This window comes from Megalops cyprinoides, chromosome 7, assembly GCF_013368585.1.
Source record: "Megalops cyprinoides isolate fMegCyp1 chromosome 7, fMegCyp1.pri, whole genome shotgun sequence".
Classification (NCBI taxonomy): domain Eukaryota; kingdom Metazoa; phylum Chordata; class Actinopteri; order Elopiformes; family Megalopidae; genus Megalops; species Megalops cyprinoides.
In genome coordinates this window covers 38049056-38072431 of record NC_050589.1, presented here as the reverse complement: position 1 = coordinate 38072431, position 23376 = coordinate 38049056, and the positions used below count along the sequence as shown (strand labels likewise).

At 39.2% G+C, this 23376-nt stretch overlaps 2 protein-coding genes across 4 annotated transcripts in view; both read left to right on the top strand.

Moving 5' to 3' along the window:
- Window positions 1–659: 659 nt before the first annotated feature.
- fam3a (FAM3 metabolism regulating signaling molecule A) lies at window positions 660–17267 on the top strand. Its single transcript, XM_036533506.1, has 10 exons — window positions 660–783; window positions 1691–1748; window positions 2013–2123; window positions 2318–2341; window positions 2598–2721; window positions 8336–8394; window positions 8910–8960; window positions 9317–9401; window positions 15480–15606; window positions 16075–17267. Exons 2-10 carry the CDS (start codon window positions 1736–1738, stop codon window positions 16171–16173), a joined length of 693 nt encoding a protein of 230 aa, XP_036389399.1. The 5' UTR covers window positions 660–783; window positions 1691–1735; the 3' UTR covers window positions 16174–17267.
- A 3530-nt stretch (window positions 17268–20797) lies between these two features.
- The window catches only part of si:dkey-151g10.3 (serine/threonine-protein kinase WNK2), a 69714-nt gene continuing 67135 nt past the window's right edge, over window positions 20798–23376 (top strand). For all 3 annotated transcript variants that reach the window (XM_036532624.1, XM_036532623.1, XM_036532622.1), the window contains exon 1: window positions 20798–21470. The gene's annotated coding sequence lies outside the window, so the exon portion shown is untranslated. The remainder of the gene's footprint in view (window positions 21471–23376) is intronic.

Here is a 23376-nt window from a genome sequence, read left to right as displayed (position 1 = left end):
TTTTATCCCTCCAATGTATTTCTACAAAGATATAAAAAGGACATTGATGTGGACTGCTCATTTTGTCAACTGGTTCCAGAAGAACTATATCATTTATTTTGGTCTTGTCCTCACTCTTGTACTTTTTGGCAGGATGTCTGTACATTTATTGATCAATATATTGATTATGAATTTTCCCTTTCCTATGATAATGTATTGTTTGGCTTTACTATTGTAATTACTATATCATCAATTTGTTTTATTACTTGCAAAATCACATATTCATAAATCTAAGTTCTCCATTCATAAACCTCCCTTTTTAATTTTTGAAAACGAAATCAAGCAATACATCACATCAATCCTATACTCTAAAAATAGGAAAGCCATTAAAACTTTGAATTTATGCACCTTATTTAACATTTTTGTGAGCTGATTTATGATTTGTGTCAGTCTTCTGATCCCCTGACATTTATCTGTGTATGTATCTTCTACATGTTTACCTTGCTGTTTTAATAAAAGTTTTTTTTTAAAGGAGCAGCTGGAGCATGGAAACGTGCACCTGGTTGGGCAGCTGCATGCCACCCAAAGCGGAAGTTGAAAGTGGGGTGGTTTCTTTGCATTACGTAACTTAAATGTCCCCGTTAACTGCTGCCGCTCAGGAAAACGGATGTGAGGTGGTCACATATGTCATGAACACTAGGTCTGCAGAAGACAGACTGGAAATTCAACAATCGCCTTTTCGCGTAAAGCAACAGATTGCATTTGGGTTCAGTGTGTAACTTTCGAGCGGCAGGAGTGCATCAGGTAATATAAATATTTCCACCTAACAATGTAGTTTGCCACCAAGCTATCTCGGCATCCAGCTATCGTTAGCTAGCTAGTTATCTATATTGAGCTTTTAGCTATTCCGATGTTGCTAGATACTCAGCTATGCAATGCATAGGATAAGCATAGGTTATCTTTTTTGCTAACTAGCTAACAGTTTAGCCAGCGCGCTATTTGTGTTTTTAAATGTTGTCTAATCTTGCTAGCCATCCCGCTGAGGTTACTTCAGTTGGTTCAGCAACTTTTACGTTTGTTAGTAGCCTAACGTCAGAAAGATTGCATTCTTGCTAGTTAGTTTGTCGATAATAATGACTAGCTAACTAGATGTGACTAGTTTGTCAACGTCGCGTTTACTCACGCAAGTATAAATAGCAAGTTAGTAGTCCCTAATATACATAGCTAGCTAGCAATCTTAATAAAATAGCTATGAAATCTTGTCAGCCAAAGAGTTTATTCTTTTAAGACGTTTGGATTGTGGCACAGAGTCGTCAGCGTGCTTTGTAACTACCCTTGTAGCTATGTCATATCCCACATGAAACCTAGCTTTACAGTATTTGATGTCCCATGTTCGGGTAAATTCTTAAGACAGGGAAGTGATGGAACTGAGATGGCATTTAGGCCTGAACTCTACAATTGTATTTGGTGGCAATTGCTTGCTTACTTTAGACTAACCTCATCTCATGAAAGTAGCTAGCTAGCTGGTTAGCGTTACTGCATGTTTAAACAAAATACGGTTAGTTTGGAAAGTTTTTTTGTCAACGTAACAGTCAGTGACACAAAAACAAAACGGATTAAAAAAAAAAGTGTTTTGATATTTTAGGTTTGGAAATGCTCGTGGTGCTGTTTGTTGGAAAATAGAGTAAATGTTCATTTTGTCTCTGTACAGGACTGATCTACGTGTGTGTGCTGATAAATAACAGCAACATCTATCATGAGGTTGGCAGGTGTGTTCAAATTACATAAAATCAAAGTTAAATCATTCCCTGTTTTATGTGTGTGTGGATCTCTGAAAGTCACCACGAATAAATAACTACAGTGTCATAGTTGTTTGTGGAAAATATGCATGAATAATATGTTTTTGAGTGATGCAACTCTTAGTTGTTTATCATAGCTTGATGGATGTTGTGTGAATGTACCCTAAAACTGTTTTCAGTTATGTTCCTGCAAAGTTTGTCAGATCACCTGGAATGATTGTATGTCTGTGTCAGGGCCTCTGCGTGCAACTGTGGTTGTTCTGCTGGTAGGAGTCACCTGGCTATTGGCCAGCACCATTTTGAGAGGAGACAGCAGCTTTGTAATAATGCGACACTTTTTCAGAGGTAAGATGTGGACTGTGCTTCCTTTTCTCTGTTGCCATTGTTAGTCTTTACCAAGTAAACGGAACAAAAGTCAGTGTAAAAAGTTTTGGCATTGTTAGTTTGTCACTCTTTTTTCGGTAAGTAGAACTGAATTCAGTGTAAACAATGGTCTGTCTTTCAGCATTGATACCAAACTCTTTTTTGTCTCTCCCCAGGACCGAGTGTGGAGCCAACACCAGGTAGATTGTATTTACATGGCAGAGAGGGTCCCCCCACAGGAAGCTGAAACAGAGGGAAAAGTGTTTAGTTAGACTTACCATCCTTTTTTAAATCAGTCATGCAATGGCCATTCACTTGGTCCGTGCTTTGTATCTCTAACTGAACACTTTCCCTGCATGTTCAAATGCTTATTAAATTTTAATGTAATGAGCTGGTATGTTAAGGTGTTCCTTAATACTGTCAGTCCATTAACCTTCCCTTTGTCTCCATGTACAGAGCCAAAGCCTCACAGATACAAGTGTGGTTTGTCTGCGCCCTGTCCTCAGAAACATCTGGCTTTCCGGCTTGTCTCTGGAGCCGCCAATGTTATTGGCCCTAAGATCTGCCTTGAGGACAAAATGTGAGCATCACTTCCAAGTCAATTGTCACTGTTTACTAAGATATAAAACTTGTACATAAAGCATCAACTTATTTGCTCATTAAAGTTCAAATGTGTTTGAACTCTACAGTTTGAACTCAAAATTTTTAAAAATTCAATTTTGAGTCAGTATTTGAATGATTTGTATATATATCCTTGTGACCTTTTACTGTTTTGTATCATTTGTGTTTCAGCATTGCCCATCCATACCATTGTTTAATAAGACTAGTTCTTTTGTTCACCATTACAATATAGAAGAATACTACTAACTCAGGCCTAAGGAGCTTATCTGTACACACCTTATTTAGCCTTATTAAATTCAAGTAAAGTGACTACACTTGATACCCCTTTTCCACCAACGTGAACTACGTGCTAGTACCAGTTCAGAATTGCTTCAACTTGCAAACCTTCTAAGAACGGGTTTGCTTTTCCACGGGCTAGAGCAGGGGTGGCCACCCCTCTCTTGGAGAGCCACATGTCCTGCATGTTTTAGATCTCTCCCTGCTCCAACACAGCTGATTCAAATGATCAACTCGTTATGAACTGCTGAATACCAAACTGATCATTTGAATCAGCTGTGTTGGAGCAGGGAGAGATCTAAAACATGCAGGACATGTGACTCTTCAGGAGAGGGTTGGCCACCCCTGGGCTAGAGAGCCACGTCATTACGTCACTGTATACGTCTGTATACGTCTCCGCTTTCCCGCTAGCGCCAAGATAGCAGTGAGCTGGAAACAGGGGAAGGCCAAACACTATCTTTAAGTCTATCATTACTTTCAGCCTGTTCCACTTTATCCTCCTTGATTAACAACAAAACAAATAATTCACAGAATAGTTGACACCAATCGCGTGAATAGAGTAAATGATTATGCTCGCGAAACACCACAGATTGTCTGTAGTTTGTGTGCTTGTGAAAACTACAACGTGATGGGATTTATTGATTTAAATTACGTTAAATGCTCATGACACATCACAGCTTTTGTGAGGTCTGTGTTCTAAAAGTTATTGTTCATTGCACTCAACCTAACCTAAAAGTTTAGTCTCAGTAGTTTAAATCAATTTAACTAAATTTAGCTCCGTTCTGTAATTTGAATTTTGTAACACAAGAAAGCTATAATCTGACACATTTAACCCTCCTATTGCCTTAAGAAAAACTTACACCTATTAACTTTGGGTCACTATGACCCGGGGTACAATTTACATCATAACTCAACTAAACCTTTGAATACAAATGTGAAATTTGGCACAGTGTTACATCTATAAGTGTAGAATACAACCAAATAGTCATAAACAACATCAGCTGTTTTGTGAACTCTCTAGCGCCCCCAAAAGGTCCCATGCACCGAAAAGCATGAAAAATGTGTTAAATACAAGTAAAATTGTCCTGAAATTCCCCAAAATAAAATTTCTAGATTTTTCAGATGTAATAGTTTGTGAAATTTATGATTTTAAACCACCTCAACATAAATTAAGGCTGTAATGCCCCCTTTTGAAGTAGCCGACTATAACATCCGAATGTTCCAATATCCATACCATTCACTGATTGCAATGAATAATAGAAAAAAAAGAGCTGGTCTTAGTCTAATATCTCACCTTTGGCCTAGCTGATATGGTTGGACCTTTCAGGGGCTAGTACAGCCCCTATCAGTATAGTCCAAATGATCGCTGTGACACTCAAGCTACCCCACCTCGACAAGGTGCCCGCTCTGTATTGGGGTAGATAAGGACAGACATGGTAAAGGGATAGTTTGACAAAGTTTAGGGTGAGAGGGTGTTTTTTAGAAGGTTTTATTTATTTACATGCAGTTTATACAGTATGTTGACAATATGTTGGAAAATCACGAGGTGTTACCTCAGACACATGACTGGCAAAAGTTGTAAGCATGTGTTTTACAGATGTGTCGCTTGCATCTTTGTACAATGTGCACATCGTGAAATTTGCAGAGAATGCAGGAGCTTAGAATGCAGAGAGAATTTATATAATTTTCACGATGAAGTTAGGATTTTTTTTTTTTTTTTTTTGCAACTCTTTAGGACCAGTAATTCAACAGTTACAGTCTCTTGAAAACACACACACACATATGTACCTTATACAACGTACAATTACAATTAAAAAAGTAATAGCAGTATAGCAATATAGCAATAGCAATATATAATACTGATGTTTATCTTTCCACAAATAACATATAGCGTGTATTATCCTGGCTAGGCCATTGCACCCTCTGATAAACTTATGCTAACTTTGAATGGTAAAACCTAGGTAGCTATGAAAATCAATCAATCAATCAATCAATGAGTCGGTATGCAAGGGTAAGATCATCACATTTAAATGTAAAAAGGGTGGTCTGGGAAGGGGCGCTGCTAGAAATTTTGGGCCCTATGGAAGAATACAATATTGCCCCCTCCAAAACCTGGAAAACCCAAATAAATGTGTAGTTCCAAGTGTTTTGAGGGCTTTCCCCCCTCTACAGCCCTAGATAATCAGTTCCACTTTCCCTCCCTACTGTTACATCCCTGTGTCTGGGTAAAAATAGTGTCATCTCTGACATGAACAATGCTATGTCTGTATTTTAGCAGCTAATGCCTATGTGCTGTCATCAACACCAAGGAAGCTAGGTCTGTGCTGCTTGTAGTTCAGCAAGTGTAAAATGTCAAGTCAATCATAAGAGGTCTGAGGTCATCAATGGTGTTGATACAGTATGGAAAACAATATGGAAAAACATGGATATTGTGTATGGCTAGAAACCTACCATGCTAACCTAGCATGCATGCTAATATGTTTGAAATGGACCTAGCGTCAGATATTTATGATTATGATGAAATGCTTGATGAGTTTGTGGTACTCTAAGTTAGAGAGAGTTGTTCATACAGATATTTAATTATCAAAAGTCATTTCGGGTCATATTTATAGTTAAACAAGTTAATAGTCAACTTTTTTTGTAGCAGCTACATTAAAAATGATTTTTTTAAAAACTCCCCAAATTTCAATTTTTGGGGTCATTTTAGGAAGCTACTAAGGAGGCCATGTGCTTAGATTAAGGGTTTATATGATTTTTTTAAGTTTGAAAATGATTTTGGGTCATAATGACCCTAAGACAATAGGAGGGTTAAGAGAAAGCTTTGGGATTTGTTGCAACTTAATTATTCAAATTGCCATCCTTGTTATTTAAACAATCTCATGCTGTAGTTTTTGCAATAGTACACAAATTTCAGACAATCTGCAGTGCTTAGCGAGCATAGTGTTTCGCTAGCAGGAACAAACAACAACAATAAAAACAAGAGAACAGTGTTTAGAAAACAAACTTGTCTATTACACTTTATACACTGTTAGCCTTATATGAAGCCAAATGTTAAGTGAAATTGGTAGGTGAGTCAATGGCAATGTTAGAAAGTAGCTAATGTTAGCTACTGTTACCAAGGTTAGGTCAGCTGGCTAGCTAGCTGTTGGTCAGCTAACATTACCCAAGCAAGCATAGCTACTAATTTCTCACATCAATGATATGAACATCGAACGTAACATTGATGTGAGAAATTAGTAGCTATGCTTGCTTGGCTAATGCTAGCTGACCAACAGCTAGCTAGCTAGCCATCAATGTTATGTTCGTAACATTGATGTGAGAATTTAGTAGCTCGAACAGCTAAGATATACCTAGCTGGCTGGCAACAAGGCGAACATTTGAAAAATAAAACTCAGGTTTTTCTGCTAGACACTACACTAGCTCTTTTTTTTTCTTTTTTTTTTTTTTTTTTAAATGGCAGTCACTAAGTTTTGTTGGACTTATTGGTCACGATAATCTCGCTCCCAGCCCCTGACGTAGCGGTGCTTTGAATCTAGACCAGCAAATTGTTGGTGCCGCTCTCGAACCAGGTTTCCTGGCCGAGAGCCGGTTCTTTGGCTGTCGAAAACGCGAAGAACTGGTTCAAAATTTGGCACCGGCTCCGAACCGGCCCTCAAAATGCGTTGGTGGAAAAGGGAGAGATACCTGACAGAAGCACTTAATACCTGGGTGACAGTGTTTATGATTGCTGTATTTAGTTATGACAATTTAGGTACATATAAATGTCTTTAATATAACTTAATGTCGTTTCATGCTATCTTTACGTTTTGGAAACGTCTCAAAAGAAAATAATTATGCCGACTTATGCCGAAATTATGCTGAATTGAGCTATGCTCTCCTGTGTGCTATAAATGAACCTCACTGAAATTAACGTAATATGGCTTCATTCAACTAGCCTTTCCTCAACAACAGCAACATTAACTTAACCTACAGTAAGATACAGAAAGATATCTGACGTTTACTCCTCTCCTCCCCACCTCTCACAGTAATAAACAGTAATCACCAGTGCAACTTCCAAAACTTCTATCAAAAAAACAGCTGCAGGTCAGTTTATTGCAACTAGTTGGCTTGGTTAGTAGAAATCCGTCCAGCTGGACAGATTCTAATATCATCCTGCATAGTTTGGCTTGCCCTGTTGGGCAGTTGTCTTAATCTTTGTTTTGCTTTATTGCTTATAGCTAGCAAGTAAGCATATGGAAAAGACCCTAGTGTGAATAAAATCAATAAATAAAATCTAAAATAAAAGGCTGCTTTCTGCTTTGTTATTTGTACAAATATGCACACTTCTGCCAAATGTACTTTAATTGGAAACAGCCTGTTTAGCATGACCTTTATCTAACTGGAGGGCAATAGGGCGATGTGAAATGACCTAAAAGAATCAAACACTGCAATCTAAAACACTGACAATGTTAGTTAACCCAGAAATTGCAATAAATGCTGCTGGCATTTGTTAAATCTCTCTTTTATGACTCACAGTGAAGAAAGACATAACCTTTCTTCATTGACTTTATTGCCTGAATGGGTAATACCTTGTTGGTGTTGGATTGTGACAGTTAACATTATCGTTACTGCAATGCTGTAGCTTTGCTGTTTCCAAGTAATGCAGGCTTATAACATTTTTAATTTCAGGTTTGGCAACATTCTTTCATGGGTTGGTGGCATTAGGATGTATCTTATAGTCAGTCTGTAACACAAACAGTTTTTGCTCGATATAGATTCAGCCACTGTAGCATCATTGTAAGTGAACACCCTTCCTTTCCTGGATTTTGCTTGAACTTAACATTCCCAGTTGTAGTCAGCAGCAGCCATTTTTTGGTTTTGGAATAATTTGCAATCCTCACTTGCACTCCTGACTTTCTACATTTGTAGGAGTGCTGTCAAGGAAAACCTTTATGAATCAGTTTGAGACAGATTTTTACACCTAAGAACTCTGCATTATTCTGTCAGTTTTGCAAAGTATCCAGGAGCTACCCTGAGCTGAGAATCTTGATGAATTTGACCCTGGATGTTTATGCCACTCCCTCTGCTTTTACACATTTCATCCATCACTCTTTCCACCAACATAGCCATGCCCAGAAAGTCATTCTTGGGAAAGGAGGAAGGAATTGTACGTTTGTCTTTCACCTTTTATCCCTTTTTCCCCCTCTCTCCCATCGCAGGTCTTCAGTGTCCATCCTGATGCTTGTGTGTATCTGTAGTAGAACCTTTCTCTCAGAACCATCATTCGTCATTTTGAAACCTTTGTCTTTCTCTCACAGCCTTGTGAGCAGTGTCAAAAACAATGTTGGCAGAGGACTCAACATCGCATTAGTCAATGGTAATGCCTCAGTTGTGCAACTGAACTGCAGAGTGTCTGTCTACCTATACTGTAGTGACTAAATATTTATGCCTGTGTGTAAATACTGATGATGTGCATTTTGAAATGTTTTGTGTTTCATATTTTGTTGCTCCTGGATCAATTTTTTTGATTAATCAAATACCTCTTTAGTTCCCTTTAAAACATTGACTGAAACTCTTGTTCTGTGTAGATAAGCAATCCCTGAAAAAATATAGCGACATTTACTGACACTTTCATGCAGGAAAATGATTTACTTGCCTCTTGGTGAAAATTGATGAGGAAGTAAAATCAGAATTTTGGTCATTTCTAAACATTTAAACTTAGATCCAAGTAATCAATATGTGGGTATATAGAAGATTTTTTGAATAATAAATGAAATATTCGGTTGTATCTCTTGTAAGAATAGCATTTAAACATATGGGGGTTTCAATTGTGTACCAATCGTCTATCAGTGTGTGGAATTATATTGAGTGTGTTGGGTTTCTATGTTTCAGGAGTATCGGGAGATCTGTTGGATATTAAATCTTTTGACATGTGGGCTGGAGGTGAGATGGTTGTGTGAATTAAGTTGAAATCACTGAATCTGTTGCCATTAATGCTTGTTAATTGTAAATCTTGGAAGCTCTGTGTGTGTTTATACAAAAGAGTGTGTGTGTGTGTGTGTGTGTGTGTGTGTGTGTGTGTGTGTGTACAAATGAGTTAATGTGGAGACGTGTGTGTAGTCAAAAAGTGTGTGTGTATCCAAGCAGTGTATGTGGGATGTGTGTGTGTTAATGCAGAAGAGTGTGTTTATGTGTGCTGAAGTGTGTATATGGAGATGTTTGTTTGTGCAGAAGAGTGTGTGTATGTATGTATGGCTCAGGGCTGGTGTGGTAACACCCTTAATCTCTCCTCTTCCTAGATGTGGCAGATCTGTTGAAATTTCTCCGGCCCCTCCATGAGGGAACACTGGTGTTTGTTGCTTCTTTTGATGATCCTGCCACCAAGTAAGTGCTGATACTTCCTCAAGTGTTCAGGCTGTGATTGTCCAGGCTGTCACATGGCCATTGTTACATTCCGAAAACATTCACCTCTGTAGGCTTTCTTTCAAGTCAGCTACTTACTCTTTCCTTCCAGCCATTTACTTAACAACTGATGGAGCTGATCATTGTTTTGATTGAACCAGCTGAGCTTCTCTCCCCAGTTTTGTGGTTGTTAGAGGTCTGAAGAGAGGGGGTGGTCTTCCGGAGTTTTGAGTGCTGTTTCATTAGTTGAGCATGGCTGGGAGTCAGCAGTGGCCGGACATGATTGGCTGGGTAGGATGAGTTTACATTGGCCACAGTTCCTTGTCACGTAAGTTAATAATCAAACTGACCATTCTCTGTTACAGGGAAATTAAAATGATTCTTTAGTGTTGCTGTTGAGCTGAGAGTAAATAAAAGGGGAGTTGGCTTCTGGTTAAAATTTTTTTACATCGTCAGTGTGAATGTATCATTGGGGATGGGGTGTTGATATCTGATGTCATCATCCAGCAGCAGTTAATTGTACACATAGTGAGCTCAGTTTTCTTGAACATCAGCACTTGTTAAAAAAAATATCTTAGCATTAGAATGTGACTGTACCCTATCACAGATGTCCGTTCCTCATTGCCGTCATCCATCGGCACAACCCTAGCCCTCTAGGTACTTGTCAGTTGCCTAGAAGTTGCAAGAAGCATGTTTCGGGAAGGACTCAGCCAGACATTTCTCCATTCTCGGCTGAGATGGACAGCATAGTGCTGCAACACGTGTCTTTCGCTTTAATTAAAGGCATTAATTTTTAGGGATTCTGTTATTCTACAGTATTGTTGTTTGTACAGTCATGTGCCACTTAACATCCATTCGGCCAATGTCCGTTCGCATATACGTCCTTAGTCCCATAAGGTTATTGTAATGTCGGGTGCCGTTATATGAAGGAGACGACTGCAAGATTAATGCTCAGGAACCATTTACTGGAGAACTAGATAGCCTACATGCTTTAGATCGTGTCAAGCAACAATGACGTATATATCTTTAACTTCCTGACCACAGTGGCCGGTGTATATCACCCAGTAATGTGCGGTGAGGTCCATGGATGGTGAGGCAGTGTATTACTATAAGCATGTAGTCAATTAACGCAGCAGATTTATCAAAAGTTTACAAAAGAATAACATAGCTTGCTTTAAAGACAAAATGACGCCATAGCAGCAACACACCAAAATGTATTGACCTAAACAGAGAGAGAGAGCGAAAGAGAGAGAGAGAGAGAATTACTCTGACATCTAACCATCGCATTTTTGCAAACCATGTACAAAGCCGGGGAAACAAAAGGCACTCTTACTTTATTTGTAGATAAAGTCCATACATCTGTCCCTCTGGACGAAGACGCTGATCAGTTTTTTGTAGAACTCCTCCTTGTCTGCATTCCTTAATTTCATGATGCGCTCCTTTTCAATGGAAATCAAAGCCAAAGACGAAAGCCTGTCCTGTCCCATCCTGTTACGGCTGTAAGTCTTGATGCGTTTTAATGCCAAAAAGGTCCTCTCCACAGACGCGGTCGTCGCAGGTATATATAAGACCAGCTTCAGTAGCTTTGCGGCCTCAGGCACTGTCCCCTCTAGGTCGTTGTCCTTCAGAAACGTAAGCAGCTGTACAGGTGACATGTACAGTGTGAGTATAATCCTACCAAATCAGACTTCAGTCTAACTAAATCAAAGAATTTTGCGTATTTTGACAGGCTCTCCAATTTGTCACAGTCAAAATTAGCTGACATCTCCGCAAATTTCTTGCTGTCAACCAGGCCAAGGAAAGCAAGCTCATTCATATTGTCAAACCTGGCCTTCATTTGTACAGTGATGTTGTCGAGAACACTGTAAAATATTCTCCTACTCTCATCTCTGGGGGTTTCGCTGTGCCGAATATTCTTTTCTGTAAGATTCAGTTCACTGCATTTCTGTTCAAAACGATCATATAAACTATCAAACTGTTCGCGCTGACTGTTCAAATCACACAGGGTATCTCTGACACGCACACAGCGTAGGCCAATGTCCATTGCCTTATTCTGAAGAACACAAAAGAGTGCATCTGTCACATTAAATATGCCATCATATGCCATCAGGAGAAAATAGGTGGATGTTTTTGAAAGCCACAGATCATATCCATAGATCGAGGCCATAGTGAGGGTCTCGCCGTCCCATTCATCAGTGTTCTCTGACATTGTCCGGAATAATTGGCGTAGATCTGGTACGTGTTGGAGGATAGTCTGCACTAACCTGGAGTTCGAGTTCCACCTAACAGATGATGCCCTTCAACGGTTTTGAGAAAGGTTTTACACTCAGGAATGTATTTGGCAGATTGTGAATGGATTATGTTTAATTTATGTGCATAGCAATGAGTAAAAGTAGCTTCTGGTACTTTTTCTTTAATTTTTGCCTCTACTCCGTTGAGCTCAGAGGCCATCACGGCAGCTCCATCATAGGTTTGGGTGACTAACTTCTCAGTACACTCATATTTCTGTAATACAGCTAACACATGTTCTGATATTGCCTGTGCCCGTCTATTATCACTGACATCGTCAAATCCTATGAAGGCTTCTTTTACCTTGCTATCGCTGTTGACACATCGGAAAATCACGGATATTTGGGCTTTATTTGTGATATCAGTGGTCTCGTCTACTTCGACTGCAACAGATTGCGCAGCATCTATGTCACTTTTTATATGAAACCTTAACACATCACCGATTGCCTCAATGAGGTCATTCTGAATCTTATTCGATGTGCCCATAAACACATTGGATGAGTGCAAATGTGTGGCTAACCTGTCATCTTTTTCTGCCATCAGATGTAAAAGTTCAACGTAATTCCCACGACTAATGGAGCTACTGCTCTCGTCTTTCCCCCTAAAGGCTAATTCTTGTTTAGCAAGGTAGCATGTGGCATCAATGAGGCTTTTTAATACCTCTCTGTTAGCCTTCACTTTTTCATTGTGGGCTGTAATGTGCAGCCTGCGCTGCTCATCCAGGGCCATGTCTGTACGGCTCTTACCGAATGCTTTCAGTGCAATTTGTGAGTGGATGTGAGCTGACCATTTTTCATGCTTTGCTAAAGCCCTTGGCAAGTGGTTTAAGTCACTGTACCCTCCTTTCACCCACACACTATCAGAGCTAGAGAAGAGTAAGCAAGGGTAGCAGAAGAGCTTGTTAGCCTGACTACAACCACACAGCCAGTCCTTCTTTTGGCACCATTCCGTATTAAATGTTCATATGATCTTCTGCCCCTTTCTTTGGGTTAAAGCTTTCAGTTCAGTTCAGGTGTTGGCCTTCCATTAGAAATGACATTTTTTTTCTCTTCAAATGTCAGTGTAGTAAATTGTTTACAGTAAGTGATGGAAACCATATTGAGCATGACAAGTGAAACGACAAACTGTTTGCTTACAATTAGCGCACTTTTTGATCAAACAGCAGGGGACGTCATTGTACGGCAAGCGAGATGCACCTAAACTGTCAATATAAAAAAAGACCTGAGAAGCAGCATAGGATAGTGCCTCAAGGTTGAACATTGAAGATACTGTAAGACCACAGTACGCATGCGCAAAACTACGTAACAGTTTACTGTTATTCTCAAGGCGGACAGAGGCACAAGGAGACTCTGCCTCAGCCTGAGCCAGAATTACGCTAGAAGCAAGTTCTTCTGTTGCCAGGGCATGCAGCATACACGTTTTTACTTTCATTTTTACGACATTTAAACACATTAAAGTTCAGGAAAAAATAAACAAAAAATATAAAATATATATATATAAAATAAATTAAAATACTAGCTATGATAAGGTGAGGCACTGCCTACCCTGACCGCATGTCACTGATATCACCTTTTAGAACAATGCGATTCCCAACTAACTACGGTGACCGGCACATATGATCTTTTAGAACCACCCAATACGTAACAGTTATAATAAAGTTTAAAAACCCGATCACAGAACGTGACGTAGCGGACATAACCGGACGTAGCGAAGGCAACACTTCCCGCAGGCAACACTGTGTATCTCGTGTCTCATGGAAATAAAGCGATTTCGCTGCCAGGCATATAATGGTACAGTACATAGTATATCATATACTGTATATAGTAAGGTGTTCGTACAACGTCCAAATCACATAACGTCCTATTTCACTGAATGTATCGTGGACGTTAAGTGACGCATGGCTCTATTGTTATTTGTTAATAAAAAACATTTTCCAAAAGCTTTGGTGTGTTTTATGCATGTTTGTAATCCTGAGGGGTTTGGTTGAACGAGGTCCTATCTATGCACTTTTTGTGACATAACAACTTGTGACAGTTTTTCTTATCATGGATAAATTATAGACGTACATAAATTCTTATAATAATAGGCTTCGAAACAGAGACAATGCCTGACAAAGCGCTGTGAAATAGAAGCGCAGAAACAGCATACTAGCTCCAACAAATTTAAGATTTGAGATTTATATTTATTTATCATTTCTTTACTGTCATTTCTCAGTACTTGCATACATTGAAACGAAATTTGTCCTCTGCATTTAACCCGTCCTATACACTCATCGCTGTCACTGCTTATGGAGACGCAATATTTAAAAATGGTCTCACACCCCACTGGAAGCAGAGAGAAGCATGGCATTGCTGCAGCTAGCATCACCAGCATTTGTCACCATCAATAGCATTTGTCACCAGGGTGACAAACTTAGCCAGGGGTCGGTCAAAACCATTACGCCCTCTGTTAGAGTCCCAAAGTAGGAACGCCGGCTACTTTCCCATCACCGTGACATGCTGTGAGTGAGAGGGATGTCAGGCACCCAAGCTGAGATGGTATATATTTCCACATTTTAACAGTGCGATTAAAAAGTATAAATATAGTACAAGAATGTGCTGACAAAATGTATTTTGCAGTTCGCCTTTATTGATAGCTTACATTTAACAAAAAAAAAATGAATATCCAAATAGTCGAATATTCAAGTCCAGCCCCATAAGCCAGAAACTGAACTGTACTGTAACTTTAATATAAAATAATCAAAAATGTTTTAAAAGGAGAGTGAATTTAAAAAATTAAATTCAGTCTTTCTTCTCACTTTATGTATAGCTACCTAAATAGAAATCAGTCAATTATGGGTCTGTTGACCAGTGGTACATCATGAATATTGGCATGGCTAGGGGTTTGATATCTGAAGAAGGGAAAGAAAAAGAACTTGTTCAATGAAGTTATAAAGTCTTTGTTTTCTTATCAGTATTATTTCTTAGGGAATATTTAGTTTTGTCTGGTTAACATTTTACGAAATGTATTCTGACCTGAATGTGTTGTATCATGCCTAGTGAGACATGTACCTATCCTTCAGTTGATATTGCTCTCCTGTAGTTCACTTTGGCATTTACAGTATGGAAAAACAGCTGCTTCCTGCAGATATGTGTATTTGAGAATTGCAGTCACTTCGATTGAGTGTTCTTGAATAGTTTACAGGGTGTCATGGTGAGGCAAGCTTAATATACAAATGAATGAAAGGTCGGATTGTTTTAAAAATGAAGAGCTAGAAAAATTTGCTGGTTCAGCGGCTTCTGGGGCCTGCGATGGCTGGCCCCACCCTGATTCATGTTAATGAGGTGCAATATTGTCAGCAGACTGAGAGGTAAGAGTTGGCTCAGGCAGGATAGACGCTAAACAGTGAAGGCCTCCAGGTCTGGTTCTGCCTGTCTCTTTCATTCTCTCTCACTTTCACCTGTGTTCACAATTTTTTTTTTCCCTCATCACAAACAGCCTCTTTTATTCTTTTTATTCTCACACTTCCCCTTGCCTCCTCCCTTTCCACTTCTCACAATCATATTTTATTCTTCTCCTTCCTTCCCTTTCATTCATTCATGTCATGCATCTCCTTCCTATTAATTTTTCTCTCTCTTGAAGTGTACTGTTGGGTTGACCTTGTGTCGTTTAAGTAATTACGAATTTTTTGTGACTGAACTATTTTTAAAATAAAACTCACTTAATTTTGATTATTTTTCTCTTCCTGTACCTTCTTCCTCTTTTCCTCTTCTCACCTCCTGTTATTCCCAGGTTGAACGATGAGGCTCGTGCGCTCTTTGAGGAGCTGGGCAGCACTGCAGTGAAGGAGCTGGGCTTTAGGGACAGCTGGGTGTTTGTAGGAGCTAAAGGCATTGAGAACAAAAGCCCTTTTGAGCAGGTAGATCACAAAAGCATGCAGGAGGAGCATAAATAATGGCCCTGGAGTCATCCATAATATTGTGAAGATCAGTACTTGTTATGATATTTGCAGTTTTATTTTTGCTGGCATGATTCATTTTGGACACCAAAAGAATGGGCAACAAGAGTCCTTTCACATTTCAGCAGCTGCCATGCTCGCAAGAGTAATTGCAGCTGTTTCTGCAGCAGGGGCCAGTACCACCATAAACAGAAGTATCATTTGTGGCCTTTGTGATGTTTGTGATGTTGTTTGTGTGACCTCTTAAATAATTAGCACATGTACTGCTGTTTAAGATGTTTTTGTCATCATTTTGGTCTTTTGGTATTTTGGTCACGCTTGTGTAACAGTATTAGAGCCAGGTCATCTGTGTAGAGGAGCTATTTCATCTCTCCTGTGGTTGGAGAGAAAGACTCACAATGTCTCTCTTCCCCCTTTTTTGTTTCTCAGAGGATGAAGAACAGTAAGAGCAGTAATAAGTATGAAGGTTGGCCTGAGTCCCTCGAAATGGATGGATGCATTCCCCTCCGAGCACCTCAGGAGAGTTAGTCTCCTCTCAGAAGAACGGATGGACAAATAGATGGACAAAAGACTGCCTGAAGGACCAGCAGCTTCAGAAGGGGCCACCTTAGCAGACCGTTTTCACGTAGGAACACGTTTTTGTCACCGTGCATGACCAGTTTTGGCCCTTAAAAACAGCAAAGTTGTTTTTTTTTTCATTTCTATATAAGATATCATTGTCCAGTGACCATGGGGCTCTGGGAGGGTGGGGGGTGCTGCATCAGTGCTATGGAGCTCAAACCTGGGGTGAACAGGAGGAGTTTGTGATTATACAAATACTGGTGCAAGAGAGTGGGTCTCATATTCAGGAAGCACACCTGATCATTTTTCTGCTGCAGTGAGGGGCCAGGACTGGAACCTTGGAGTGGATGGAGAGCTATTGTGACTCTGGCTGCTCTGAGAATGTGGGTGTGGTTCCCTCAACAGTCACATTTAATGCTCACACCTTCACTTCCCCAAATTGTATCAAATACACTCAACTGAGATGACACAGGGTGCAGTCTTGTGATTTCAGGTCTTGACCTCTGAACAGACGGTCATCTGTTTGAATCCTTCATCGAGTGCTGCCTTTGTGGCCCTGAGTAAACCTCTTAACACCAATTGCCTCAATAAATATTCAGTTCTATTCAGATATTTTAAATGTAGGTTAAGTCATGCATACAGGCATCTGGCAGACAAATAAATAATAACACATGGCAGGGAATGCATTGTGAGTTGGAGTGAATGAGCTGAAATATTTAAGGACAAGATGTGAGCATTGGCATAGTGGGAACACTAGTGAATTATTGTATGTTAAAAGGAGCTGACCCCACCTCCGAAAATCTTAAACTTATTTATCTTAATAATAGAGTTTTATATAGCAGTGATACACATTCATTAGACGTTAATTACTTTTTTGTGTGCAATTTTTGAGGCAGATGTTAATTGTTGAGGAGATGTTCACCAAAACAAACACCAACAATCATTGAACCACACACACCCCTGCTCTCATACAGACTCAAATAGTAGTAATAAAAAGCTTAACAAACTTGTTCGCTAACTCACATTACAGCACATTCCTGTATCTTTATCATGGGTAAACTGAGGCCTTTAATACCATTTGTGTAAAATACAAAAACAAAACAATGTGGTGTTTTACCTCTTTTTGTTTTTTTTGTCTTACAGGTGTCATAAATATACTTTTAAATTGTATTTTTGCATTGTTACATTGTCATATTGTTGTGTTAGTCTTCAAACTAATATTTGTTTGAATTTTGGTGTTGTGATGAGTTGTGATGGTAATGAAGTATGAAGTTTTTTGAGGCCTTTGAGGCCTTGTAAGGCCCTGTTTGTACAGCGTCTCAGCAGCTTCCTTACAGTCAGCCCTGCTGGAGTTCAGAGGACAGTGGGGTTGGTTTCATTTAAAAAAAAAAAAAACAAAAAAAAACAAAACAACAGTTGTCTTCAGATTGGGGTTAACAGCAGGGTGTGAATTTGACACCTTGTCATGTTCATGAGCATCAACCAAAACCATTACAATTTAAACACAGCACAATGCATGACCATTTCCTTATATCATTTTTGACAGCAAGCATGAGAATCGGCACCTGTAGCGGTTTCCTGATCCTACTAAAATAGTTCATTTTTGTGTTGTGATGCAAGTTGCCTGCTTATATATGGACACAGATACATAAATTAACTCCCCCACGTAAGATGAAGGCTTTGTGGATCTGTGCAGCAACTTCCTCAAGGAGTTCCTGATGCTGTTGTTGTTGTACAAATAATTTATGGGTAGGAGACTCTACTTTCCAATATATAGAGCTCAGAATCTGAATGGGGGAAAAATGTTTGTATGACGCTTGCCTGTCACATTTCCATCTGCTTGGAACTGTGATTTGATTTCTACAGTTGGAGGAGAGAGAGATGGCCATATGCACATTTGATCACACCTTAACAGCACTGGGAGAAATTGCAACATGCTGCACTCGCTTAGTGACATTGTGCTCTCTCTCTCTCTCTGTCTCTGGTGGCTTCTGGAGGTACTTTGATACATGTTGGTCCAGGTCGATTCTGCAAAGTTTAGTTTTTGCTATTTATAGATCGCCCTTGCATCAGTTGTGTTCTTTGTCACAACTCTTGCACACTCCTCAGACTGTCTTTATCAGAGTGTCTTAAATCATAAGTCTACCTAAAGTGTACTCTGTGACTTGACCAAGGGACATTTAGTTACATTTGGAGCAGTGTGGGATTTGCTTCTGACAGTCACTGACTAGCATTGATTGATAGGAAATGGGTGTGTTCAAGTTTCAATTGCTTAATGTTGCTTAATGATGACTCTTAATGTCTGACAATCATAAATTGGTGAAATTATAGCTGAAACTATTGTTTCGGATCCAGCTGAAAAGTTGCATTTTCACAGTGTGTATGCTTTTGTCTAATTCAAGAATCATATGAATCAGAAGAAGGTCAGTTCTCATAAACACTTGCCAGTGTTATTGTTTTTTGCTTTATTTAATCTTTCAAGGAATTGTTTCTGCAGAATAATCCAGGTGATAGTGGTAGTGGTGGTAAAGATAGAAAGGATGTTGTTTTTGTACCTCAACCTCAATTATTCCAGAATTACTGAGAACTGGAATACTGGTTGGATGGAGGGGTTCCAAGACCAAGGTTGCCTTACTTTGCTGTATACTGTGAAACTATATAAAATTGTGTAATTACCAATGAGGAATCTATGTCAACAAGTACTGGTTATAGTAAAGACATTTTCTAATAAAGTATACCAGTATATTTTTGTCTGCTGCTAAAAGAAAGAGACTAAGTTGTTTGACCCACAGACCAAATTGTAATATATAAAAATGTGAATTAATTTAAAAGCTTGCTTTTCCTAAGAGCATAACAGTTGAAACCTCATTGAAAACCTATTGATGTCAGCAATGAATTGTGTTTTAGTGTTCAGGAATTTGCTGTCAACAAATGTACAGTATAATAAATACATTTTAATTTTTGGTGATGTCAATCATATGCCATGCATTGCCATGCAACAAATAAATCTGTGTGGGGACAAGATAGTTCTTAATAAATTTTTATTGCTGTACAATATCTTTGAAATGGTTCTTTTTGTATTTAAAGCCATAGCTCCTTTCATTTTATTTAAACATTTAAATGTATTTTCCATAAACTCGCAATACATAGCTTTATGTAAATGAGCTGCTTTATTTCAGTAATATTAATCTAGTGATCTTACGGTGCAGCAGTTAGTTAACCTGCTTCGCTAGGTTTATGAACTTGATTTGCAAAGCGGGAAGTACAATACGCAGGACTGCAGACAAGCACCATGGACAGCGGCAAAAGAGTAAAACGGCCATCAGGTGGCGCTATTCAAGCTTAGATATACTGTAAATATACACAATTGTGATGCAACGACTGAAATGCGGAAAAGTAACAACGACATCAAACATCAAAAACGTCTTCCTATCCTGTAACAGCATTGTTTTTCATTTTATCCACATACATTTCAGGTGTAACCTAGTGAAAGGACATCACAAAACAGTCTCTGTTATTAACTCATTTCAGACAATTCTCAGCTTTCTATGTATAATTTTTACCCATTGGAAGTTTTTTGTATAAAAAAAAACGTGTCAGGAGGGCACATCACTGATCATCAGCCATATCCTCCAGTAGTCAAGTCTGAATGTAGAAACATTTCATGGCTGTTCCTTATGCAATAACTGAGTTTGATGAAAGCTTTGTGCATGTCAAAAAACTGAAACTGTTTGAACAGGCAGTAAACAGCAAATACAACAGAAACCTAAGCCACATTTTGGTGCAGGTGCAACCAGGCAACATGACTTTGGTTCTCTCAAGTCCCCCACTTATCACATCACATCATTTGTGTTTTATTTTATATTACACACATTTTACAGTTGAATATTTGGCGAAGCAATTAAGGCTAAGGATTGATCAGAGGTACAACAGCAGTATCCCTGAAAGGATGTACAATCCTCTGGTGACATACCCACCTGCTCATGCCACCAAGATACACTATTGCCCATGGGACACTGAAGTGTAGTGCTGTTCAACACAGTGCTATCTGAGGGTTGTGATAGGGGTAATCATGCCCATGCAAATGATTTGAATAGGCTCATGTTGTATCTCTTGTCATAGTAAGACTAACGGCCTAAAATACTTTTTTTCCTATTACATCTCTAAAGGCTAAAAGGTTAGAATAACACCGAACACACTGACAGTGCTACACAGTTGAGGTGAGACATATAATCTTCATGAGATCAAATGTTTAGCTACTTTGTAATGCGACATGTTCAGAAAAGGTTGTAGTTATTAACACAGATACCTGGATCAATAATTAGCCTGCTGTAACTGATACCGTTGGACAAGTTGTGATTTGGGCTTGTGATTGAGCGGTGATTAAGAACCACTTTTACTAATACAAAAAATAATCGTAATCTTTGTCGTTATCGTTACCTGAATTTGATTGTTAATCGTAATATTAGGGATGTACTGAGCAACGTCTACAGGTACGGCAGAGACGGTGTCATTTGCGCGTGCGTCGGCGCCGCCCCGGGAATAAATTGTCGCGGTTAAGCAGCAGAGCGGTAACGCGCACGATCGCGAGCGTGAGTCGCGAGAGAAGCTGTTCTCTTCTAACGGCTGTCATACAGACAGAGAGAAGCTTGGACTATCGATAGCACGCAAAGGCATATCCAACTCTCCAGCGGTCGGACAGGCGTGTATTTTACAATTACACGTACATGAACGAATATACTGAAGTATATATTTTAAAAGATAAGACAACGGCAAGCGACATCTAATAATGTTTTTCAATAGCAGAGTTAAGGAGACTCGTGTTGCGAGCTAGCTATCGGTGTAGCTAATGCTAGCTATATTCACCGAAAATCGACGCTGGTGTGGGGATTTAGTAACGTTAGGTTTGGTAACCGTTGTTAACGTTAACTAGATAACGTTACCGTCAGTTAAAAACACTGAAATTAATCGAAAGACATGAACGTTAGTTAATTATCGATAGAGCGTTTATTTTTCTATAGAGAATTTTTCAGACAATAATATTGGAGAATGGGCTAAGATCCAATATTTTAAATAACTGGAGTGAGGGGGTAACGGAATAAAAACGTATCGCCAGCTAGCTAGCTAACCTATTATTAGACTAGTTAACAATAGCCATTGTAGACGCACCGGCAAGCGAGATCCCAGTAGTTAGCTAGCTAGCTGGCTAGCTTGCGAGACTAAATCACAAAAAGGAATGACGCGAAGATGCTGCACATAGCTTGGTGAGTAGCTGTCATTGTGATGTTTTCATTTCCACTTGCTATTTTTTGATGCCTTTAATTTTGTTTTATAGCTAACGTAAGTCGCGTATTCACTGTTAGCTAGTGAGCCAGCTATTGCGAATTTGATTTGTGTGCATTTATTAGACGTTAACGTGAATTCGCTAGGTAGTTATCCAGCGAATGGTGACGCTGGCAGCGTTTAACTGGTTTGCTGCAAGGGAGCCGACGTTGAAGCTGCGCATTTATATATTTATCGACTAAATGTTTAACAGTTAGCTACTGTAATATAAGAGACGTTGTGTTGAAATGAAGCCATTAACGCTATGTATTGAACCTGCTGGCTGCTGCAGGCGCGCGCGTCCCCTGCCTCTATGTGTTGTTTGTATGTGTATATATGTGTTTGATGTTCTTGGTCGTGTTTAATTTCGGGATGTTCATGTGACATGACGTTCCCAGTATTATTTCCAGAGAATTAGCTGTCTGGATACATTGATGTCTGTGCGTTGTCAGAAGCCAGTCAGCGAGTCAAGGGAAAAATTGGAGTACTGCATTGTCGTCATGCAGACATTATCTAGTTAGCAGTCGGCAACATTAGGTAACTAGTTGTTAGTCAATACCGAAGTGAAGGGAAATGGTGGGAATCAATTATATTCAGTAACACAGTTACATATGAGTATTATTTTAAAACTCAGTTGCACAGTATCCGATGATAGCTCGCTAGTGTGCCAGAAAGCTGTGTACATATGTTGTAGAAGAGTAAGTAAAAAGGGGGAGGGGGCGCAGGTTGCGTCGAAAACAAATAACAATGTTACTGCGCGCACTACAACGATGTGCTGCAATCGGATGGGCTGCAATTACCGGTATCTCTGCATTATAACATTGGGATGGAGCATGCGGTACTGTATATCAACGATATAGTATAATCGGCAGCTTACGCAGTGAGAAACAAGGAGTGATGAATGGGGTGATACGTGTATGAAAACGTTGGTGTCAGACGACGGCGTGCGTATATCTGGCGGCTGGGATAGTTGTCTCGAAACAAAATGGGGGAAGCCTTTTACAATTTCACGTTACTATCTGTTAGTGTCTGTCAGCAACTGGAGTTTAGAGAAAGTCAAATATTAAGATGAGAAGTATTTGATGTTAATGACTTTCAGCAATGTGAATCTCTCATGTATAATTCTGTGTCTCATTACATCGGCATTGTTACTCTTTCTGCGTGTTCTGGCTATGTGCCTTATTATTGTGCTGCGTGTTAATCGCCCTATCACTGTTCAAAGTATAAATTCGAGTTTTTATTTATGAGCTCAATTGAAGGTAGGTGAATTAGGCCTGTACTCAGTCTAGTTGGCACTCACTTTGCCTTTAAGTATGTGCTTTAAGTATGGCAGGTATTCATTTGTTGAACATTTTCATTGATTTTAGAAATGACAAAGGCCTACTGTTCATTGAGAATAGATAAAAAACACTTGGTTTAATTAGTCGCTGAAAAATAAGGACTTGCAGTATTGCAGTTGAATCTGGACTTTAGTCTCCCTATTGTATACAGTTTGTTTACATCTATAGTCTTAAACACAAAGTGTTGCAGTTTGCCTACGTACTGTAGGTTCAGTTAATTTGGCTTTTAATTTACAAAGCTTTTGTTTTAATGAATTACGGATTGTCATTACATGTCTCTCTCAGTCTCTGCACCAGAGTTTTTCCTCTGTATTTTCAGACAATGACTCTGTGTGTGTGGGTTTAGGAATATGAATTTACAGGGACATTAAGCCTGGAGGTAGAGAGAGAGACAAACACAGTGAGAAAGTACAGAGCGTGATACAAAACATCACAACAATATACATTGTATCCATTGATGCACATATAGTGTATCTGTTGTGATAGATATACTGCACACGGCACATGG

Bases quoted from the DNA above. Each gene is read 5' to 3' on its own strand.
- fam3a (XM_036533506.1), top strand. The intron at 8,395-8,909 runs GTAATGCCTCAG...TCTATGTTTCAG, and splicing joins CAACATCGCATTAGTCAATG to GAGTATCGGGAGATCTGTTG. The intron at 9,402-15,479 runs GTAAGTGCTGAT...TGTTATTCCCAG, and splicing joins TTTGATGATCCTGCCACCAA to GTTGAACGATGAGGCTCGTG.